Genomic DNA, 17,803 nt, shown 5'->3' with positions numbered 1-17,803 from the left:
CTCTCTCTCTCTCTCTCTCTCTCTCTCTCTCTCTCTCTCTCTCTCTCTCTCTCTCTCTCTCTCTCTCTCTCACACTCTCGCTCTCTCTCTTTTGGTACTTCAGAGACCTACTCCACATCCAACCCCTCCATGTGTAACCATGGTTCACAAGATCCCAGCACTTTTAACGAAATGGGGTCCAATCATCTTGAACTCAAATTAGAATCTATTTTTTGATTCTCAGAGGTGTTAGGTTCATTAAAAAGTGAGATTGGCAGCACAATAAAGAGGGTCAAGCAACTATGTCGCTGTCTGTCTGCTGCCTGCAAGCTGAGCGTGGCAGTCCATAGCAGCTATTTTTTCTTTATTCTTTGATGTCTTTCTTCCTTTCTGTCATTCTTTCTTTCTTCCTTTGAATGGTCTATCTGTATTTTTTTACATTGTTTTACATCTTTCTGATCTGCAACTCACAATCTGATTACTCTTCTGTGCTCCCCCACAGCTGAGCCACTATCAGGCACTGTACCAGAAGAAGACTGTCAGGAGTCCCCCAGGCTGGGCGTTGCTCAGGACGAACCCCTAAAAGGGGACCAGGACTTGCTGACCTGCGGCCAGTGCCAGTCCCGCTTCCCCTTGGCTGACATTCTGCTATTCATTGAACATAAACGAAGGCAGTGCCATGGGAGTCTCTGTACGGACAAACCCCTCGACAGGCCACCGTCCTCGCCTCTCTCCTCGCCACTCTCCACGTCATCCTCGCACTCAAGGAACCACCACCCGCGTAGGGTATGCCACCCCGTGGAGGTGGCCGTGCAAGTGTCGCCGCAGGACGAGGACTGTTTATCTACACCCTTGCAAGGAATAATCCCCAAGCAGGAGAATATTACAGGTAAACACAAATGGCTGCCATGCAAGGGTTAAGCAAGAGGTATAGTTTGGGTGGTATATGAAGCATCTGCTGCTGCATTGAAGGCCTTTGAATGTCCTTGAGTTAGAGCCCTGAAATCACATAAAGAGCGACCATCCTGACAATTATCGCAAGGAACGGAAACGTTTTCAGTGAAAAACGAGACACATACTGTCAGACAAAGACATAGATTATATAAAGAAAAAAAATGGATTACAGATGTGCATAGATCCGTTGCCCTCATGTGGTGGTGAGGGATGCATTTCTCTCCCTCCCAGCATTGTTCCACTGTCCCATCTCGTGCTTCTTCAAACATGTGCCAAGAAAAGCTCACTCCTTTATAAAAACTTATTGATAGTTTTTTTTTTTTGTAACTGATTTTGTTTTCGAAGAAAATCATGCATTTTAAGAGAGGCACCGCCTCCAATTATCTGCTTGTCTTGTGATTTGAGTAATTAAGGGCTTTTTAATGCTGCTGGTTGGTACATTGGCAGTCCGCTGGGACGACATGGGCCTGTTGTGCTAACAAGCGTGACTCTCTTATGACTGGTTTTACATGGTGGGGTTTGATTTTGACCAGTTAAGCTTTTTCTGATGTTGACTAATTTCCCCGATACCACGTGCCAGTTTGGCCAGATTGACTAGAATAGGGTAGGTTAATTTGGAGCCAATCCAAGCTAAATGTGCAGACAGCAGCACCCAACAATGCAAGCTACTGTCCTGTATTAGCTAGAGCTGCTGCTCTGCAGATGGTAAGTCTCTTAGCAGTTGTTAGCGAGCTATCCCTCTTCCTATACAGAGTGACCACTGTTCATTAGTCTGGAGTTTGCAAAACATCTGCCCTCCGTACGTGCGTGCGTGTGCGCGCGCACACACACACACACACACACACACACACACACACACACACACACACACACACACACACACACGCGCGCACACACAAATAAATGCAAGCCCAAGCGCACACACGCACGAAGCTCACTTGCCTCTTGGCCTTGTCAGCTGCTCGAATATGCTTTTCTTTGCTTATTTAGATCCTCGTGCAACACAATTCACATGATGTCGTAGGGTCAGGAGCTCGCATTTGGGGCATATTATTTATAGCTCTCACATATCTGGATGCTGTATAAGAGACACACTGCCTCGCTTGATTATTTTAATTAATTAGGGTCTAGTTTGCATTCTGCTGGATAAAAAGTCATTTCAAACATTTTGAGTAAGATCTCCAAAAAATAAAAATAAAAATCATAATAATAATAGATGCATGTGACCACGGTGTCAGAAAGACTCCATATCATTCACATGCAGTGAAAGCACTCTCCTCCCACCTCCGTTGCGCTGTATCTTAGATTGATGGATGCAGACTGGCAGTGCCAGTGCACCACCCCTTTACCACATATGGTCGCTGCCATGTTCTCTCACCCTGCTCGGCTAGAGGCTGACACACAGAGACGAGGCATTTCCATGCATTATCTCCCTTCATGATGTTAAACTCCTACAGGATTGTGTTATACAGTATGCATATTCCTAATGAGCATCTTGCAGAAAAGAGTACCTTTTGAAATATAATTTGATGCAGATGATTGACTGGTGTAGGAGTTGCTGAATCTAGTGAGGAGGATGATTGATCCTGGAGGTTGTGGGGGTGATGATGGTGTCTAAAAGAGCCAGAACTGGAATGGGACAGCTGAGGCTGTCTGGGAAGTCTCATGGCTGCAGCTGGGGCCACGGTCTGTAGTCTGGAGCCCTGGGCTGTTAGAAGAGGGCAGAGCAGCCTGCGTGCCATCATTTGCATGATAAACAATTTAAGATATGCATAGCGACAACGTAGCTTGTCTCCAGATTATGGATGGCCCAGAAAAGGAGCAGATGACCGTTTCTCACACAATCCTGCGAAAGTGGATTATATCTCACATGATGCAATTTATATTAAAGTGGCATATAATTGAAGATTTACGTTTGTTTACATTTATCTTCACTCGTCAATTATATGAATGCAAATCTGATTTCTGTTGTGTTATTGCTTCCCCCCATTGCACTGATTTAAGTGGCACTACTACACAATAGCGCATTTACATATGCCATTCCCTCCATAGTAACTCCAACCTCTTCAAACTATTTGATGAAGGAGATACAGAAGGAGGTAAGATGATATTGCAATACTACCTGTGGCCCATCTATTTTATCCATCCCAACATTTGCATCTCTTACATCCTCACCAGTGTCTTAATGAGGCCACTGTAGCAAAGTTGAACAGCACCTCACACTTCCGCCTCCTTCTAGTACTCTTGCTCAATTGAAACCTTGACTTTGAATCAATACTGAGTTAATTATGGCAGCCCCCCTTTTTCTTCCATGGAGCAAAACCTTATTTCTTGCGATATCGCTTGGAAGTCTGTCTTCTTGCAAGCATCTTACGTGTTCATGTGTTGTGGAGACAAAGTTATTTAGCAGGCACTGGATTGGCACTTTGCCACTTATAACCAAACCACCAGCCCCCATGTCCTTCACCACCTTACACATATACTGACTGGGTATCTGTCAGGGAGAACCGGGGGTGAGTAACATGTGCTGTGCGTTTGTAGGGTGTGTGTGTGTGTGTGTGTGTTGTAACACCAGTTCCTGCTTGGTGCTGACATTGAAAACAAAGCAATTTTCAACATGTGGGAGGAAACCGGAGTACCCGAAGAAAACCTACACAGGCACGTGAACACAGAACATGCAAGAAGTCTGGAACCGGAATCGAACCCTGTGTGTGTGTGTGTGTGCGTGCGTGCGTGCGTGCGTGCGTGAGTGCGCGTGCGCACGCGAACGCGCGTGCGTATGAACTTTGCAAGTTCACATATGGGGCTTTGTTTCAGTGATCACTTTAATTGATACTGAATAGGCCCAGATGCATGCCATTGTACTTCCTGAACACCAGCTAATATTTTCAGCCTACATACTCCATTGTCTGCATAAACTGATGGTAATTGGATCCTACAGTTGTACTATGCTCTGATAAAATGGTTTCTATTTTTAGCCGTGGGCTCCAACAAATTTTAATAAAGGTAAACAGCAGGGGCATCGAGAAAGCCAAAATTCTTGGCATGTATGCGAGGGGACCTAATTACATGGGGTGCAGTGGTGGGAGTTGTGCTGTGGTATGTAGAGTGCTCCATTCAAAAGAAGAAAATGATGAGACAATTATCTGCAATTCTGGACACAATATGAGTTCCAATATCCAGGTTAATTTATTTTTGCCTTTCATTTTCAGAAAGTTCTGCATTCCAGCAATTTATTCATAGTAAACAAAGTACAAACTGTATGCTTACTTTTAAAGATTACATTATAGTTTGTGATCATTTTATGATGACTGAAAAAATGAAACATCTGAACTTGCTTAATTGAGTCTACTTCATGCAAAGGTTTAGGGGAATCAATTTTTGAATCAATGCATGTTTTTATGTAAAATAAAATCACAGCTACTGTAGCTGCATTTTAAACGGGGGCAGGTGTAGTAGTTAGAGGGCACTGACTACAGTTGCTGTTCAGGTTATTGCTTGACCAGCTATTACTGCATTTTGTTAACCAATATGTTCAATATTATCATTAATCATTCTGAACTAAGCACATCTTTGACACCCCATTTCTGCATTTCTCAAGCTCAACATAAGATAGTATGATTGAATTTCTTTGCCAACACAACAATTTGGCCAAATTCAAGAACATGGGGTACGTTGCAATGTCAAAAAAGTCAATCAAAAGAGGCAGTGAAAAGCTCCTACAGTCCTTCAAAATGTTTCATTTTTACACATGTGCATAGCTGCTGCAGCAAAACCGTTTTTGGAAGAACCCTTGACCAATAAAAAAAAGTGTGTATGTGAGTTTTGGGGCTTCATCTGTTATTAGAAAAATGCATTGGCCTCCCGCTATACAACTACTGTAATTCCAGATTAATTTTCCTCAACTCAGCCAAGCTATCTCGTGTTTGCAGATGTTGCGGCCGAAATAAAGTGTATGTTTACATCTTGGGTATGAATCTGCTGTCTAACTGAAACTTGTGCATAAGTGTGCACGTTTGTGTACAGGTGCAGTTTGGGCCACTTAAACGGTTTATAGCTTGGTGTGCATGTGTGTGAGGGATGTTTGTTAAAGCTTTACTACCCTGGGCGTGCAGGCTGAACATGAAAGGGTCTTTGACTTGGCAAACCCTGCCTGAGGACACCCCTCTATGGACTGTGCCAGCCCAGACTTGGCACAGAGGACTCCTCCCGAGGGACAGGATGGGCCTAAATGCTTGTGTGCTGGGAGGGAGGATAGGTGTGTATGTTAAAAGTGATGTTTTGTGGGCTGAACCGATGGTCAGATGACAGGTGTGTGTGTGTGTGTGTGTGTGTGTGTGTGTGTGTGTGTGTGTGTGTGTGTGTGCGTGTGTGTGTGTGTGTGTGTGTGTGTGCGTGCGCTATCCTCGGGGCTCCTGAATTGGGCTTCCTGCGTCTCTGTTTGTCTTCTAACAACCTTGGTACCACAGCCTCGGGCCATTCAGGTGGAGGCTAGTTGAAGTATGCACCCGCACACATACAGTCCACACAAAAAGAGCGACATTAACTCACCTACAAATGTGCACAGACACACACCTGTTTTATGAACATATTTACTCTAAAGATATGCAGAAACACACACAAGTGCACACATTGTAAACCGCCGTCTGTGAACCTGTGTTTCGTTAGTACGTAATAAATGTGTTGTGGCAGAGGTTCCATGATGTGTAGTGAGTTGATGAGAGCTGTCAGAAACATACGATCCGTATTTCAAATCCCGCTACCTCTGTTTTCCCTCCATCTGACTCCTCAATTTCTTTGCCTTGCAAAATGTTTCCTGCTCGTCTTAAAGGACTGCAAAGTGGTAAACATGAGCATGTCTGCACCTCTTAAAAATGACACTCTACATCTCGTTAGCACTGTGGCAGATCTGCCGATTGAGCAAGCCATAAAGGCAACACGCGTGCACAATCCCTATCCATCGGTGTTGTCAAGCAGCTGTCAAACAAAAGTGCACAACAGAACCAGCCTTGTTTGTCCACATCCGCGTCACGCAGGATAGAAATGTCTCCTTTGAAAAAAAGACCGTCCTTCCTCTGTCCTGTCAATAGTGTGGCAGAAAGTCACATCTCAGGGCCAGGGGTCATCTGACACCATCGAGGCCTGTCACACCAGCCGCCGACTTCAGCACCTGCAGGTTAATGACTTTATTTTTAGACGAAACAGAAACAGAAGATGAAAAAGTGACTTTCATACAGCTGTACCTCCGGAAGTGGCAGATGTGAGCAAAAAAAGGAAGTGGTGAGATTGTTTGGGACAGAAATAAACTTTGACACGGTACTTCGATATTAACTACAATGTACTCTTTAAATGGAATTGTGATCATTCAGACTCAAGGTGGGAAAAGGTAGCTTTTAATTTTCTGTTCGGTATCATATTCCGTTTTACCTCAGCCTATCACCTCATCCTCCACTGTTCCTATTGTGACTTGTCGTCCCCGTTAAGGCTGGGCTGCAGCACTTTTTGCTTTGTCTTCCTCCCAGCTGGGATTATAATGTTGAGTCCTTCGGAGAGTCACAGAGATGAGGGTGTTGTGTTAATGTGAACGCGCTGATCCTGGTCACTATCTGTCTTTAGTCTTTCTTCCTCCACTATCTTCTTCACTGCAAGTCCCAATGGTGGGTTTGGCCTGACTGTGTACGTTTGTATGGGATAATATGTACTGTAACTATGTGACCGTATTTGAATGGGTGGTTGTCTATACAGCTGTGTCTTGCAACTCTTATCACACATTCTGTAGATATGAGACATAGAGGGCCCCTGTGTCTGACTTTACACTTGTGAAAACTCGCAGTCCTCCCTCCCAATGTTAGTGAGAGAGCATCTTGACATGCACGCACAAACCTGCTGCTGCAAGGACCGATTTACGAACGGATGCTCTTTTCCTCTAGGAAGGGTGTTTTCAAAAGCCCATTGCCTCATGATAGCTCAAGTTAGCGGCACATTTGATCTTAACTTCAAATCCGACATCTTTTAAATGATGATCACAAGACTGGCCAACACGCATTTTCGAAGGAGCCGTTCCACTTCACTTGCAGATAGACGCCATGTAAGGCGTAACGCTTTACACAGAAGCTTGTACAGCAAGGAGACCAACCCAAACGTGCATAAAACCATGCTAGTAAACCCCAACAGCCACTGCTTCCCACACCGCGAAGATCCTCAACCGTGGTTGCGCACGGACATACATGCAAACATAATATGCACACTCCTGTCCCTGGCAGCCTGCACTTTGGCAGGCGGAATGCTGGTGCCCTCATTTAAATTTGAAGCGCTTCTTTAATCTTCAAAGGCCTGATTGCTTTATGAATATGCATGGTCTGAGCTGACTCTCAGTTCATTACCTTGTTGTAAATTCTAATGACCATTAGGGCCCTGTGCGGTAATTGCCAATTGTTTTGCATTTTTGATTAGCCCATTACTGGAGCGCATTCTGAACATGTCTGCCCTGCCAGCCTGCCAGGCCATGACAAAGAGGCTGAGATGAGTTGAAAAGAAGAAAAAGGGGAGTGCATAGGGGACAAGCTCATTTGTTCGCGCGTGTGAGCGGTGGTGAAACACAGATAGGGTTGAAAATAATTCAAGGCTTAAACCAGTTTTTAAAGCCGCGCTCCAAATTCTAAGTTTTGTTTTGGGGCGGGAACAGTAGTGACTTATGAGAGACTCAAGACAAGAATGGATGTACCCTAAATAAGGTTCATCTGGGTTGTTTCCGCAGCGCTTGAGTGCAAGAACGTGTACCTGACTTCAATTATGTCAGCATATGTAATTGTTGATTGTGTGCGTGGCTGCCCGTCCGACTGCGTGTACATGTCCAAGTTTGCATGCAAGCGGGCGAGTGGAGCGGGGTTGCTGGTGTGCTGGGAGTGGTTGGGAACTTCTAGTGGTGTATCCCAATGCTCGGCGTGCCTGGGACTCATGAAAGATTGATGCCTCCTAGCAGAATGGCACGGCCCTGCTACAACTTGATAACATCTAATGGATAATTTAACGCTCTAAAACCGGCAGGCTGGTCCCCCTCTCGAGCTGGATGGAGCGGACAGCAGCTGCTGGGCTTTTGGGGGGATGCTGCTTTGACTGAGTGTCAGAGGGAGACTTGAGGACAGGCAGAAAGGGGAGAAAAGAGAGGGAGCAAAGGAGGAAGAAAGTAAAGTGTGTGTCCATAGCGTGACTGGAAGCCCCACTTTGGTGCCCAGAGCCAACTTTACTTTATAGTGTCAAGAGTTGATTAGGCAGCTCTTGTCACAGTTGTTAAGATATGAGAAAAAAAAAAAACCCTCTTCTTCAACTTAAATGCACTCCCACTCCCAAAAGTCATCCTCCATTCTCTGTACATGTGAGCAGGAGTAAGAACAAGGATAACATTTGTATCACGTTTCAGGTTTATGTGTTAACAAAAGTATCGGGACAGCTCTCTTTTAATCACAGAATCTCATCAGTCTGATTTCAGTATCGGCCCTTAGTTTCCCTTACATCAGAGTTAACCAGTTCATCGCAACATTTTGAACTCTGCTTCCTAATTAGATGGAGCAGTGTGGGGAAGGAATCTTTCAATTTCAGGATGGGCTGTATTTGGATGAATTTGTTTTAGAGGAATTTGACAGCTTTTTCATCAGCCCCATCAAATACATTTGCAATGAACTAGAATAGAGACTGGAAGCCAGGCTCTCATCAGCAGTAGTATCGTGACCTCTGACGTTGAATGGGCAAACGTTCCCAAAGACAAATCTTGGAGAAAGATGAAGCAGTAATAGAAGCAAACTCGGACAACTCTGTATTTTTACCATTCTACTTTCCTATACAGTATTTGTAATAGCTCAGTACTGAGCGTATACACACGTGAACAAAATTTTTGGTTTCCCTTCCAGGAGGGAAAGAAAAGCCCAACTCAGTTTTCAGTATTGTTGTATTTTAAATTCCGCACTTACTTTCTACTTTCATCAGTTTGAAGTTACAAACGTGACAGCGGGGTACCACACTTTAGTCTCCATCTGTAGTATAAGTGGGGTGGACAAATGCAACCTCCGTGTTAGGTTAAGACTTTTCTTGGCCCGTTTCCTCCAAGGTTTCATTAAATCTGTCGAGTCACAGTTAGTCTCCCCTCTAACTCCGGGATAGGCTGCAGCCCATGACATCCCCGCACAAGGTAAGAGGTTTAGAGATGAATGGATTATCGTGCAATAATATGACTGATCTCGGGAGAAAATGGGGAGACTTTGGGGTCCCTGTGAATTCCCCTCTAAGTCCAAAAGTTACGACGAGGGGTCCTTCATGACATTGACAATTAATTATGGATACTCAGATTTTGGTGCAACCCTCCTGTATCTGGACACTGAGCAAATGGCAAATTGAAATGCATGTTTTCTGAACCCCTTCTGGGATTTATCAGCATTATTTTGTCGTCACTTGGTTTAGCAAGAAAAATATAGCTTCAACACCAATTCAATTCAATCTAACATACAAATGACGAATAAACTTGCATTCATAACTCCACCCATAAATACTGTAATTGTGGTTCTTTTGTGCGAGGTTCTCTTGTCCCACTCACATGTAGGATTCATAATCTCTGCAGCTCTGAGGTCTTCAGTCAGTCTCTTATTCCCAGACTATTAAACCGTTGACAGTTTGGTTAATCGCCCCGCGGTTGGACTTCAAGGGGAATTACAAAGAGGTCAGCAGACGCTTTCTCTGAGGTGCGGAGAGAAAAAGCCAGGTGTATGTACTGTTCTTTACTCTGTGGTGTGCCTCAGCCTCAACGAGGTCATTTTTTTTTCTTGTTTTAACAGCTCAGAGGATGCACAAGGTTAAGTTCTGTCTTTCCTCGGGCAGAAAGAAAGAGGACATTTTTACAGCTCGGTAGAAGGAATTCCAGGAGTAAGTAGCAAGCCAGGATGGCTCATCGACAGTATGTCCAGTCTGCATGGGCCTATGTTCGCACACGCTCAGAGAGGAAGGTAGCTGAGCCTGCTTTAAGGCATCTCACCAAGACACCATGATCGATGGCTTTGTTAAAGGGTCCCAGGGTGTCCCCTGAACTTGAAGCACTGTGTTTATCTTGAATAGGAGATGTACAGAGTGTTGGGAGGGTGAAGGTGAGGTGGCGCGGGGGTAGTGGTTGTTGAGCAGGAAGAGAAAGGGAATGATATAGCTTTCAGGGGAAGGGAGAAAAAAGAACGGGAGGAGGAGGGTGAGTTAGGGTCTGTATCTGGGCAGGCCAGGCTGGGGGTTGGGGAGGTTAAGGGGGGGTCGTGAGCAGGCAGGATGGAAAGAGGGGGGATGGGGCATCCCTCTTCGTAGCTGTCCATTAACAGATGAACTTGGCAATGGTCCAGGCCTCAAAGGTCTTGGGAGACAGGCATACACGTATTCACTTGCTCACACACACTTGAATGCACACTTCCCTGGTACCTGCCGACTGTGGTTGGAATGCCACCAGAGTTCTTTTTTTGTCCAGAGGCGAAAAAGGACATGTCTGTGGTTTACCTACGTCAGAACCAGTTCAGACCGGTTGGACAGCAAGCCCGAAAGAAGGCAGGCGGACAGGTCTGGTGGTCACCTGGCCCTTCTCACTTTCTTTTCTTTATATCCTGCTCATCTCTTCTTGTCCTGTTCTGTTTTTCAGATTTAGTGGAGGAAATAAAGAGTGAACCTTTAACCCGAGGGCACAGGATAAAAAAAAGAGGTGAGGGAGCAAGAAGAAAAAAGTGAGAGATGAACAGTCAAAAACAGTGATAAGAGGAGTGAAAAGGGTCTGTCGTTTTTGGTGCGCTCCTCTTGATGGGGCAACAACACCACCTCGGCTATTGTGTACTGAAAACATTGCAGCAAATGCAATGGCAGTTAAAACAGTACGTGAGGGGTTGCTCGGAGGATCATGGATCATAATTGTAATAGAGAATCCATTTTCAGGGAATCAATCGGGTTAATGTTATATGTACACTATTTTTCCCTATTCTTTACTTATGTCTCTTTTTATGCCCGCCATCCAGAATGCATAGAGCGCCACTTCTTATTACAACTCAGATGTGTCCCTTGAGTTTTGGGTGTTAGCTGTTTACAATTCCACTTCAAATGCTTTTTTCACCTCACACACAACGCAAACCTGACCTCAAGATGTCAGATCACAAAGGCCTCACATGTTGTGAACATCCATTAAATTCAAGGCATCGCACACGTATTGTTTTGATACTCAAATGTCTCATTTGTCGTCAATAAGCTATTGTGTATATATGCTGAGTGATAAGATATTGCAGATGTCCCCCCCCACTCCACATTATATTTTTTATTATTAATCAACAACACAGTGGATTCAAATAGCATAAGCAATCATTTAATTCTTACACGAAAACTATGAATATGTTTGCCTTTTTTTTTTCACCAAGACCAAACTCTGTACAATTAAGCAAGGCTCCAACAGCGATGTGAAAATAATGTGTCATTTCCAGCAATGTAACGTCCAATTAGAAAGCACGGGTGAGAATTGCTATGCGGCCATACTTTGAGCAAGCCTTATCGTCTTTAACGTTTTTTTTTTTGGTCCTCTCAGATCAGCGACAGCAGCCCCTTAACATTCAGCATCCCCGACGGAATTGCAATTTCTTTTCATTTTTGTATTTAATTGAATCATAGACTGCCAAGTGCTATCTAAAGATCGTAGCATTTTAAATTTCATAAAGTGGTTGGCCTGGAAATGTTAACTCTTATCTCACAACAATCTCTTTGTGTGTCAAGATGTTTACCTGCCATGTGTATCTAAATCGAATCAGCTGCTCACAGGAGCATTGTCGTGTTCATAGCCCGCAAGCACCAATGCGAGCCTGCAAAGGTTGCTCGCGGGTGTCAAATGCCACCATTGATGGATGGATGGAGTTTTATGAATTCATCACATGCACGCTGTAGGGCAAACATTGATAATGTATGTTTGCGTGTTTGTGCGCATGTGTTTATATGTTCCCCTGGAAGCGCATGCGATGTCATTTGCATGCATTCACACACGCTCACATTAATTTGTTATAAATAAAGAAGGTGGATTTTATCTCCCCTCATCTTTGCTCAATTTCTTGCAAACTTCCAGTTCTTGCTTTGCTCTCCAAAACTCTTGGTGCTGAATCAAGATACATTTCTTGCCTCTGTGTGCCGGGCTGTTTTTTGTTGTTTTTGTTTTTTGTTTTTTTTAAATTGTGCCCCCTGTAAATTTGCATATGTATATGTGCAGATTGTATGAGAAGTGCTTTCACACATAAAGCAGTTCAACGGGTGGGTGAAGGGGGATGTTGTTGGGCCAATGTGTATATACTTTATAGGTGTGTGTGTGTGTGTGTGTGTGTGTGTGTGTGTGTGTGTGTGTGTGTGTGTGTGTGTGTGTTGATGGGGGGTTGTGTTGGCACTTTGAGACCCCCCGTCCCCCCCACACGACCCACTCCTTAATACCCCACAACCCCTCCCAGACAAAGCCGGCCACCACTCCCAGATGGTAGTCTGCTCTCTTCGGCCATGTGTCTGGTGTATATGTGTGGGTGTGTTTATGGACAGGGACAGCTACAAAGACAGAAAGAGCGAGGGGAGAAATTTGCAAGTGAGAATCTGCGGAAAAGTGAAATACTGATGCAGCGAGAGTGTGCGTGTGTGTGTGTGTGTGTGTGTGTGTGTGTGTGTGCGTGCGTGCGTGCGTGCGTGCGTGCGTGCGTGTGCACATTTAAGGAGTTTAAGACTTGTCTGCACTTACAGATTGGTTTGCATATCGTGAGTAAAAGCGAGCCAGTGTGGTTCGCTATGTTGTCTGTGCCTTGTTCCAGATGCATTCAAATATATAATGCAAGACAGAGGGACAAAGAGAGAGAAAAAGGGTAACAGAGAGGATGAAGATCGAGAGATGGACTAACTGACTAACAAGACGAGAAAGAGAGGGGAGGGGCAAGAGGGGAAAGCGGAATACATTTTGTGAGTTAGTTTGCAACATGGGCAGTTCTTTGTCGTAGTTAGTGCTGATGAGCTAAAGATGGCCACGGATGTCTTCCAAGTGGGAGCAGCATTAGAGAGTGGGCATCAGGATAATAATGCCTGTTGCAGGTTCAGGCAAAAATGGGATACATATTGGAGAAAGTATGAATATGAGAATGGCTCATTGTGTTTTTATGCTGATAGTTGGGGGCAGTGACTTTTTTTTTTGTATACAGTAATGTAATCTTTTGTTTTCCCTTGGAAGTGTCTTTTAGATGAGTGGTAAAGTCTGCACCCCGGAGGGTAAGGATCCAATAAGGTTTAATACAAAACATGCGTTAAAGTCTCATCTAAATCCTCTTCTTCCCCTGCGGCTGTATGTTGAAACAGGCTTGCAGCCCTGTTAAGAAGGGGCTATTTATTGGACCGATTCCAGCTTTTCTGACCTTGATGTTTGTTTTCCTTGTAGTCACAGACATAAACACGGCTCACACATTCAGACACAGCAAATAAGGAAGTTATTGTCTCCCAGGCCTAATTTCTCACTCTTTGATAACTACTTTACAGCTCTTTGGGATTTTCATATGGGTCTGCATAGATAAAAATTCCCTGCAATTGTCCTACAAGCAGTTCAATATATATATATATTTATTTTTGGCCATCGAGAGATATATATATATATATATTTTTTTTTTTTGTGTATGTGTGTTTTCCCTGCAGCTGGCTTGCTTGGCCTTCCTCTCCTACAATCCTGTTTTTCTGGTTCTCTCTGTCTTTCATAAAACCAAAGCCGGCCACCTTTTTCTTCACCAGGTACTATTCTGTTATCAGGAATGAAACCAGACTCTCGGATGACATCACTTCAGCCCATAGTTCAAAGTGCCACGATAACAATTCTCTAGTTATCCCTTTATTGAGGCAAGCCCTTTTCTGCCAATAAGCAGTCTGGCAGCGAGTGTTCTTCATGCTGGACATGCCGTGTTCTCCCCAGGCTCTGGTACTGCTCTGCTCTGCCAAGTTGCAGGGCCAGATTGCCTGTAATAGGCCTGCCATTTCTCTCTCATCATCTGTCAGCACTCAACTGCATGGTCCAAAGAAGGGAACCTCTCTCCAATTAAAAAGGTTAATTTGCCCTCCCCTGTCTCACCCCCCCACCCCCATCAACGGTTTGCAGCGTCTTCATTTTACACTCATTTGAAGCCCTGCTTTGTGCTTTTTAAAATGTTTTCTAGATTTAGAATAGGCTATAAACATGTTCTTGCTATATCATGTTGACCATATTTTACGGACCACAAGTCACGCTTTTCATACTTTGTCTGGTCCTTATACAAGCCAAAAGTAGAACTTACGTTCGAATTGTATGAATTAGAATTATAGCTCAAAATAGCACATAAAATCCGTCTTCCCTAATCGTGTTTACAGCAGCAAAAGAGTTTCGGTTGAATTAGAAAGTTTCGCTTCGGAGAAGTTTTTCTTTTTAGTTAAAAATGGCTTACCTTAACTTTAATCCTGCGTCATATTGTAGCCAAAAGTTGAATTTTGGTGTGGCAAATTGTAAGTCCTTTTTGTGGCAGCAAACTAACGACATACATCACACATTAGTTGCCATGACTAGTTCTTATTTTTCTTTTTTTTCCTTCTGCTATTTCTTCCTTTTCTTCTTCTTCTTCCATTTCTTCTTGTCTGTCTGAATGAAATTGAGAAACTCAAACTGAAACTTGGTGGATGGTGGTAATGCTGTGCTTCCATCTTCTGTAGCATGCCACATCTGCTACAAGAAAGATTTATTATTTACAGCACAATAACCGACATTTGACCACAATGCAACACGGGATTCTAGTTAATGTAAGCCATTTTAAGCTAAAACAAAAAGGTTTCCATAGTTAAAAGTGCAAGTTTTGAATCCAACACGATTAGGGAACAAGGAGTGCTACTGTTCTTGGTCTTGTTTTTCCCCCCTGAAAGTGCGATTTATTCTGCGGAGCAACTTATAGGCTTTATATATTTTTTTCTTCTTCATGATGCATTTTTTTGATTGGAGTGACTTGTGATGCAAAAATACGGTAGCTTTGTTGCTAAACCAATATCTAACAAGAACAGCAGCATCTACCAAAGTAAAGTAATAATATGAACTTACATGATGCATTTTACAATTTGCAATCTATACTAATCATTGAGCTGAAAGTAGAAAAAGTGGAAAGAGTGGAGAACAAATGAGATTTTGCCCCATTTGAATTTTCATATATCAGAGTATGGTAAGTAGGGAGCTCTGGTGTGGCTGCTATCAAAGCATCGTTGTCTCCATCTTTATCATTGCTCAACGCTATGGACTCTTCGAGTCTACTCTTCTTGTCCACACTTACACCATCCTATTATCTGAGAGGTCAATGGAAAGGGGCCCCATGAATTTCTTGCTCAACTTCCTCTTTCATTGAGCTGCTGCAGTGGCATCACAGGGCAAAATATCCCCATGTCCTCCTTCGCCCCCCTCCCCCTCCAACACACATGCACACACACGCATTTTATCTGAATAAAAATGTATGTGGGCTCTTTGTGAACCAAAAGCCCAGGCAGGAAGCTTCCCCTAATCGCTGCCTGTGCTGCTGCCTTCCGTTTGTTACCACTGCTGACATAACTCCCACTCTGTGTCAGGCGAGCAGAGCCAGCAAAATTGTATTCATATTTACTTGAGGTATTTCAGCCTTTACTAGGCGGATATAGAGAGGGCATTATTTGTGAAGGAGAGTCTGACATTGCAGTTGCTCAGGGCTCAGGTAAGAGCCAATCATGGCTCACCTGTTTTCTGAAGCTGAGCCATGATTGGCTGGTACTGTAATGTAATTTTCAGTCGACAGCAAGTGGCAAAATGGCCGCTCCCTGAGATGGACAAAAGTGGGTGGATTTTAATGATTAACTCATATTCCACAAACACAATATTAATCAGCATGACGTGTTTAGACTAGAAGGACTGACTGCATAGAACATACTATTGTAAAGACATTTTTTGGGGGTGACTTCACCTTCAAGGTTTTCAAGTCCTTTTAATTGTTAGCTGGTAAGGACTGTTTCTAGAGTGGGAGGCGTGGTCCAAGGAAGAACCTCACACATTTTAGTCAGTGTCTGGATCAATGTGTAGATTCACAAATGTCTGACTGACTGACCCTTTTGTGAGCGTTATATAAATAACATTCTTTTTTGGCATTTCCCTTAATTTTAGTGACAAAATGCTTGCATCTTAATAACTTATCTGATGAGGAGGAGGGGAAAATGTTATGTTGTACAATCTGGTTCTCATCTAAAGTTGGATTTTTTGGCCTTGGCCTATGGCTGCTTTCTGTTGAGTGCCATTCGAATTACAGTTTGTACACTTCTCATTAAATCACAGTTCAGTTTAGGAATGGGCATAATAATTGTTTATCATGAAGTGAAAAATGCTAACAATAAATTGATTGTTGATGAAACACATCTTGATGCAATGGAGCTGAAATGGCGTGCAACACTTGTGGTCAGACACATGAAGTTGATCTACATTGCTATGGCCCAACTTTTCTGGGCAGCATTTTTCTGCTCAGTAGGATAATGGGATTGATTAAAGAAAATATTCAAGAAGTAACACTTAATATTATTGATCAAGGAAATACAGTGACCAGCCCAACCTCTTCCGTTGCAATTGAATGTAATTCAGTTTGCACAAAAGAGCTGAAGAGAAGACAAAAAAAATGGTGTTCGCTTTGTATTTTAAATGACATTCCCTCGATATATTGTCTACATTATAGGGAAAATATTCGAAATTAGCTTCAGACGTTTAATGTTTTTACATTAATAAATCAACGGCAGCAGATGCGTCATCATCTGGCATTATCTACAATGGCATACTAAATGAAACTGGGGGTCAGTCTTGGTTGTTGTGGTGATTAACATAATCTAATGACTTGGAAAGATGAACAGGAGGTGGAGATAAAGGGGAGAAAAGGAGGGAAGAAGTGAGACGTTGTCTTATTAAGGCCTCGCCTGTGGACAGGGTGAAAGGGCCCGTTTCCCATGCACGATCACCACAGACAAGCCCTCTTTGGTTACACAAAATGTCCGCCTGTAAGGCCACGCCGGGGGGATATTAGCGTTATTTTTGCCTTAGTTATCTGAGAGCATTGTGCTTTTAGGCACCCATGTTTGAGTGCCTGGCAGACACTTGAGTTTCTGCAGCAGATTAAAGGACATTTTAGCAGCTTTTTCTTGGGGCCAGGCCGTAAAAGCACACAAAGGGAGCAGCTGCCACTAATGTAATCTACAATAGGCTGCTGCAATGTAAAGCTGTCCAGTACTCTTTTGTTTTGCCTTTTTTATGCCATTCCCGACACCCTCTAACACTCATTCATTGACAAATTTGAATTTCTTTCCAAAGATGTGTGTTGAAAAAGTGATGAAAATGGGTGATAGTAATTTAGGCCATATGCTCAAAGGGCAAACGTATATTTTTCTGTTTTTTAACATACATCACTGTAGCAGTATCAAAGGTCCAAAGGACAACTGTGTGGTCAGCTCGAAAATGTGACCAGACACTTTGCTCCGTTTCTGTGTACCTTTACAGTCTCAGCTAGGACAGATATAGAAGGAGCATATAGGATCTTCCTTGCTTGTCCTTGCCCTACTCAGAACATTTCTCAGAATGCAACTCAAGCTGTCCACTGGGGTGGACATATTGGTGACTCTTGTGCCAGTCAGGGGTTGTCAGCTTCTTTCAAAATGACAGAGTAGAGCTCTCAAACCTGAGTTCACGTTGCAAGCTCATAGCTGTCAAATCTGTCATTGCAGAACAGTTGGGGGGGGGGGGGTTATTTTTTAAAAATGGTCGAAAAGCAGCGGAGGATCAACTCTTTGCTACTACTAAGAC

The 17,803-nt window shown here is 43.5% G+C and overlaps 1 protein-coding gene across 1 annotated transcript in view; it reads left to right on the top strand.

Annotated features, from left to right (window-relative positions):
• Positions 1 to 17,803, top strand: part of LOC109527491 (B-cell lymphoma/leukemia 11A-like) — a 39,344-nt gene that overhangs the window by 2,976 nt on the left and 18,565 nt on the right. The window contains exon 2 of the mRNA XM_019889476.1: positions 482 to 868. Coding sequence (XP_019745035.1) covers positions 482 to 868 — 387 coding nt within the window. The remainder of the gene's footprint in view (positions 1 to 481; positions 869 to 17,803) is intronic.

This window comes from Hippocampus comes, unplaced genomic scaffold (genome assembly GCF_001891065.2).
Source record: "Hippocampus comes isolate QL1 unplaced genomic scaffold, H_comes_QL1_v1.1 scaffold86, whole genome shotgun sequence".
NCBI classification, from domain to species: Eukaryota; Metazoa; Chordata; class Actinopteri; order Syngnathiformes; family Syngnathidae; genus Hippocampus; species Hippocampus comes.
This window is presented reverse-complemented; position numbering and strand designations above follow the sequence as displayed.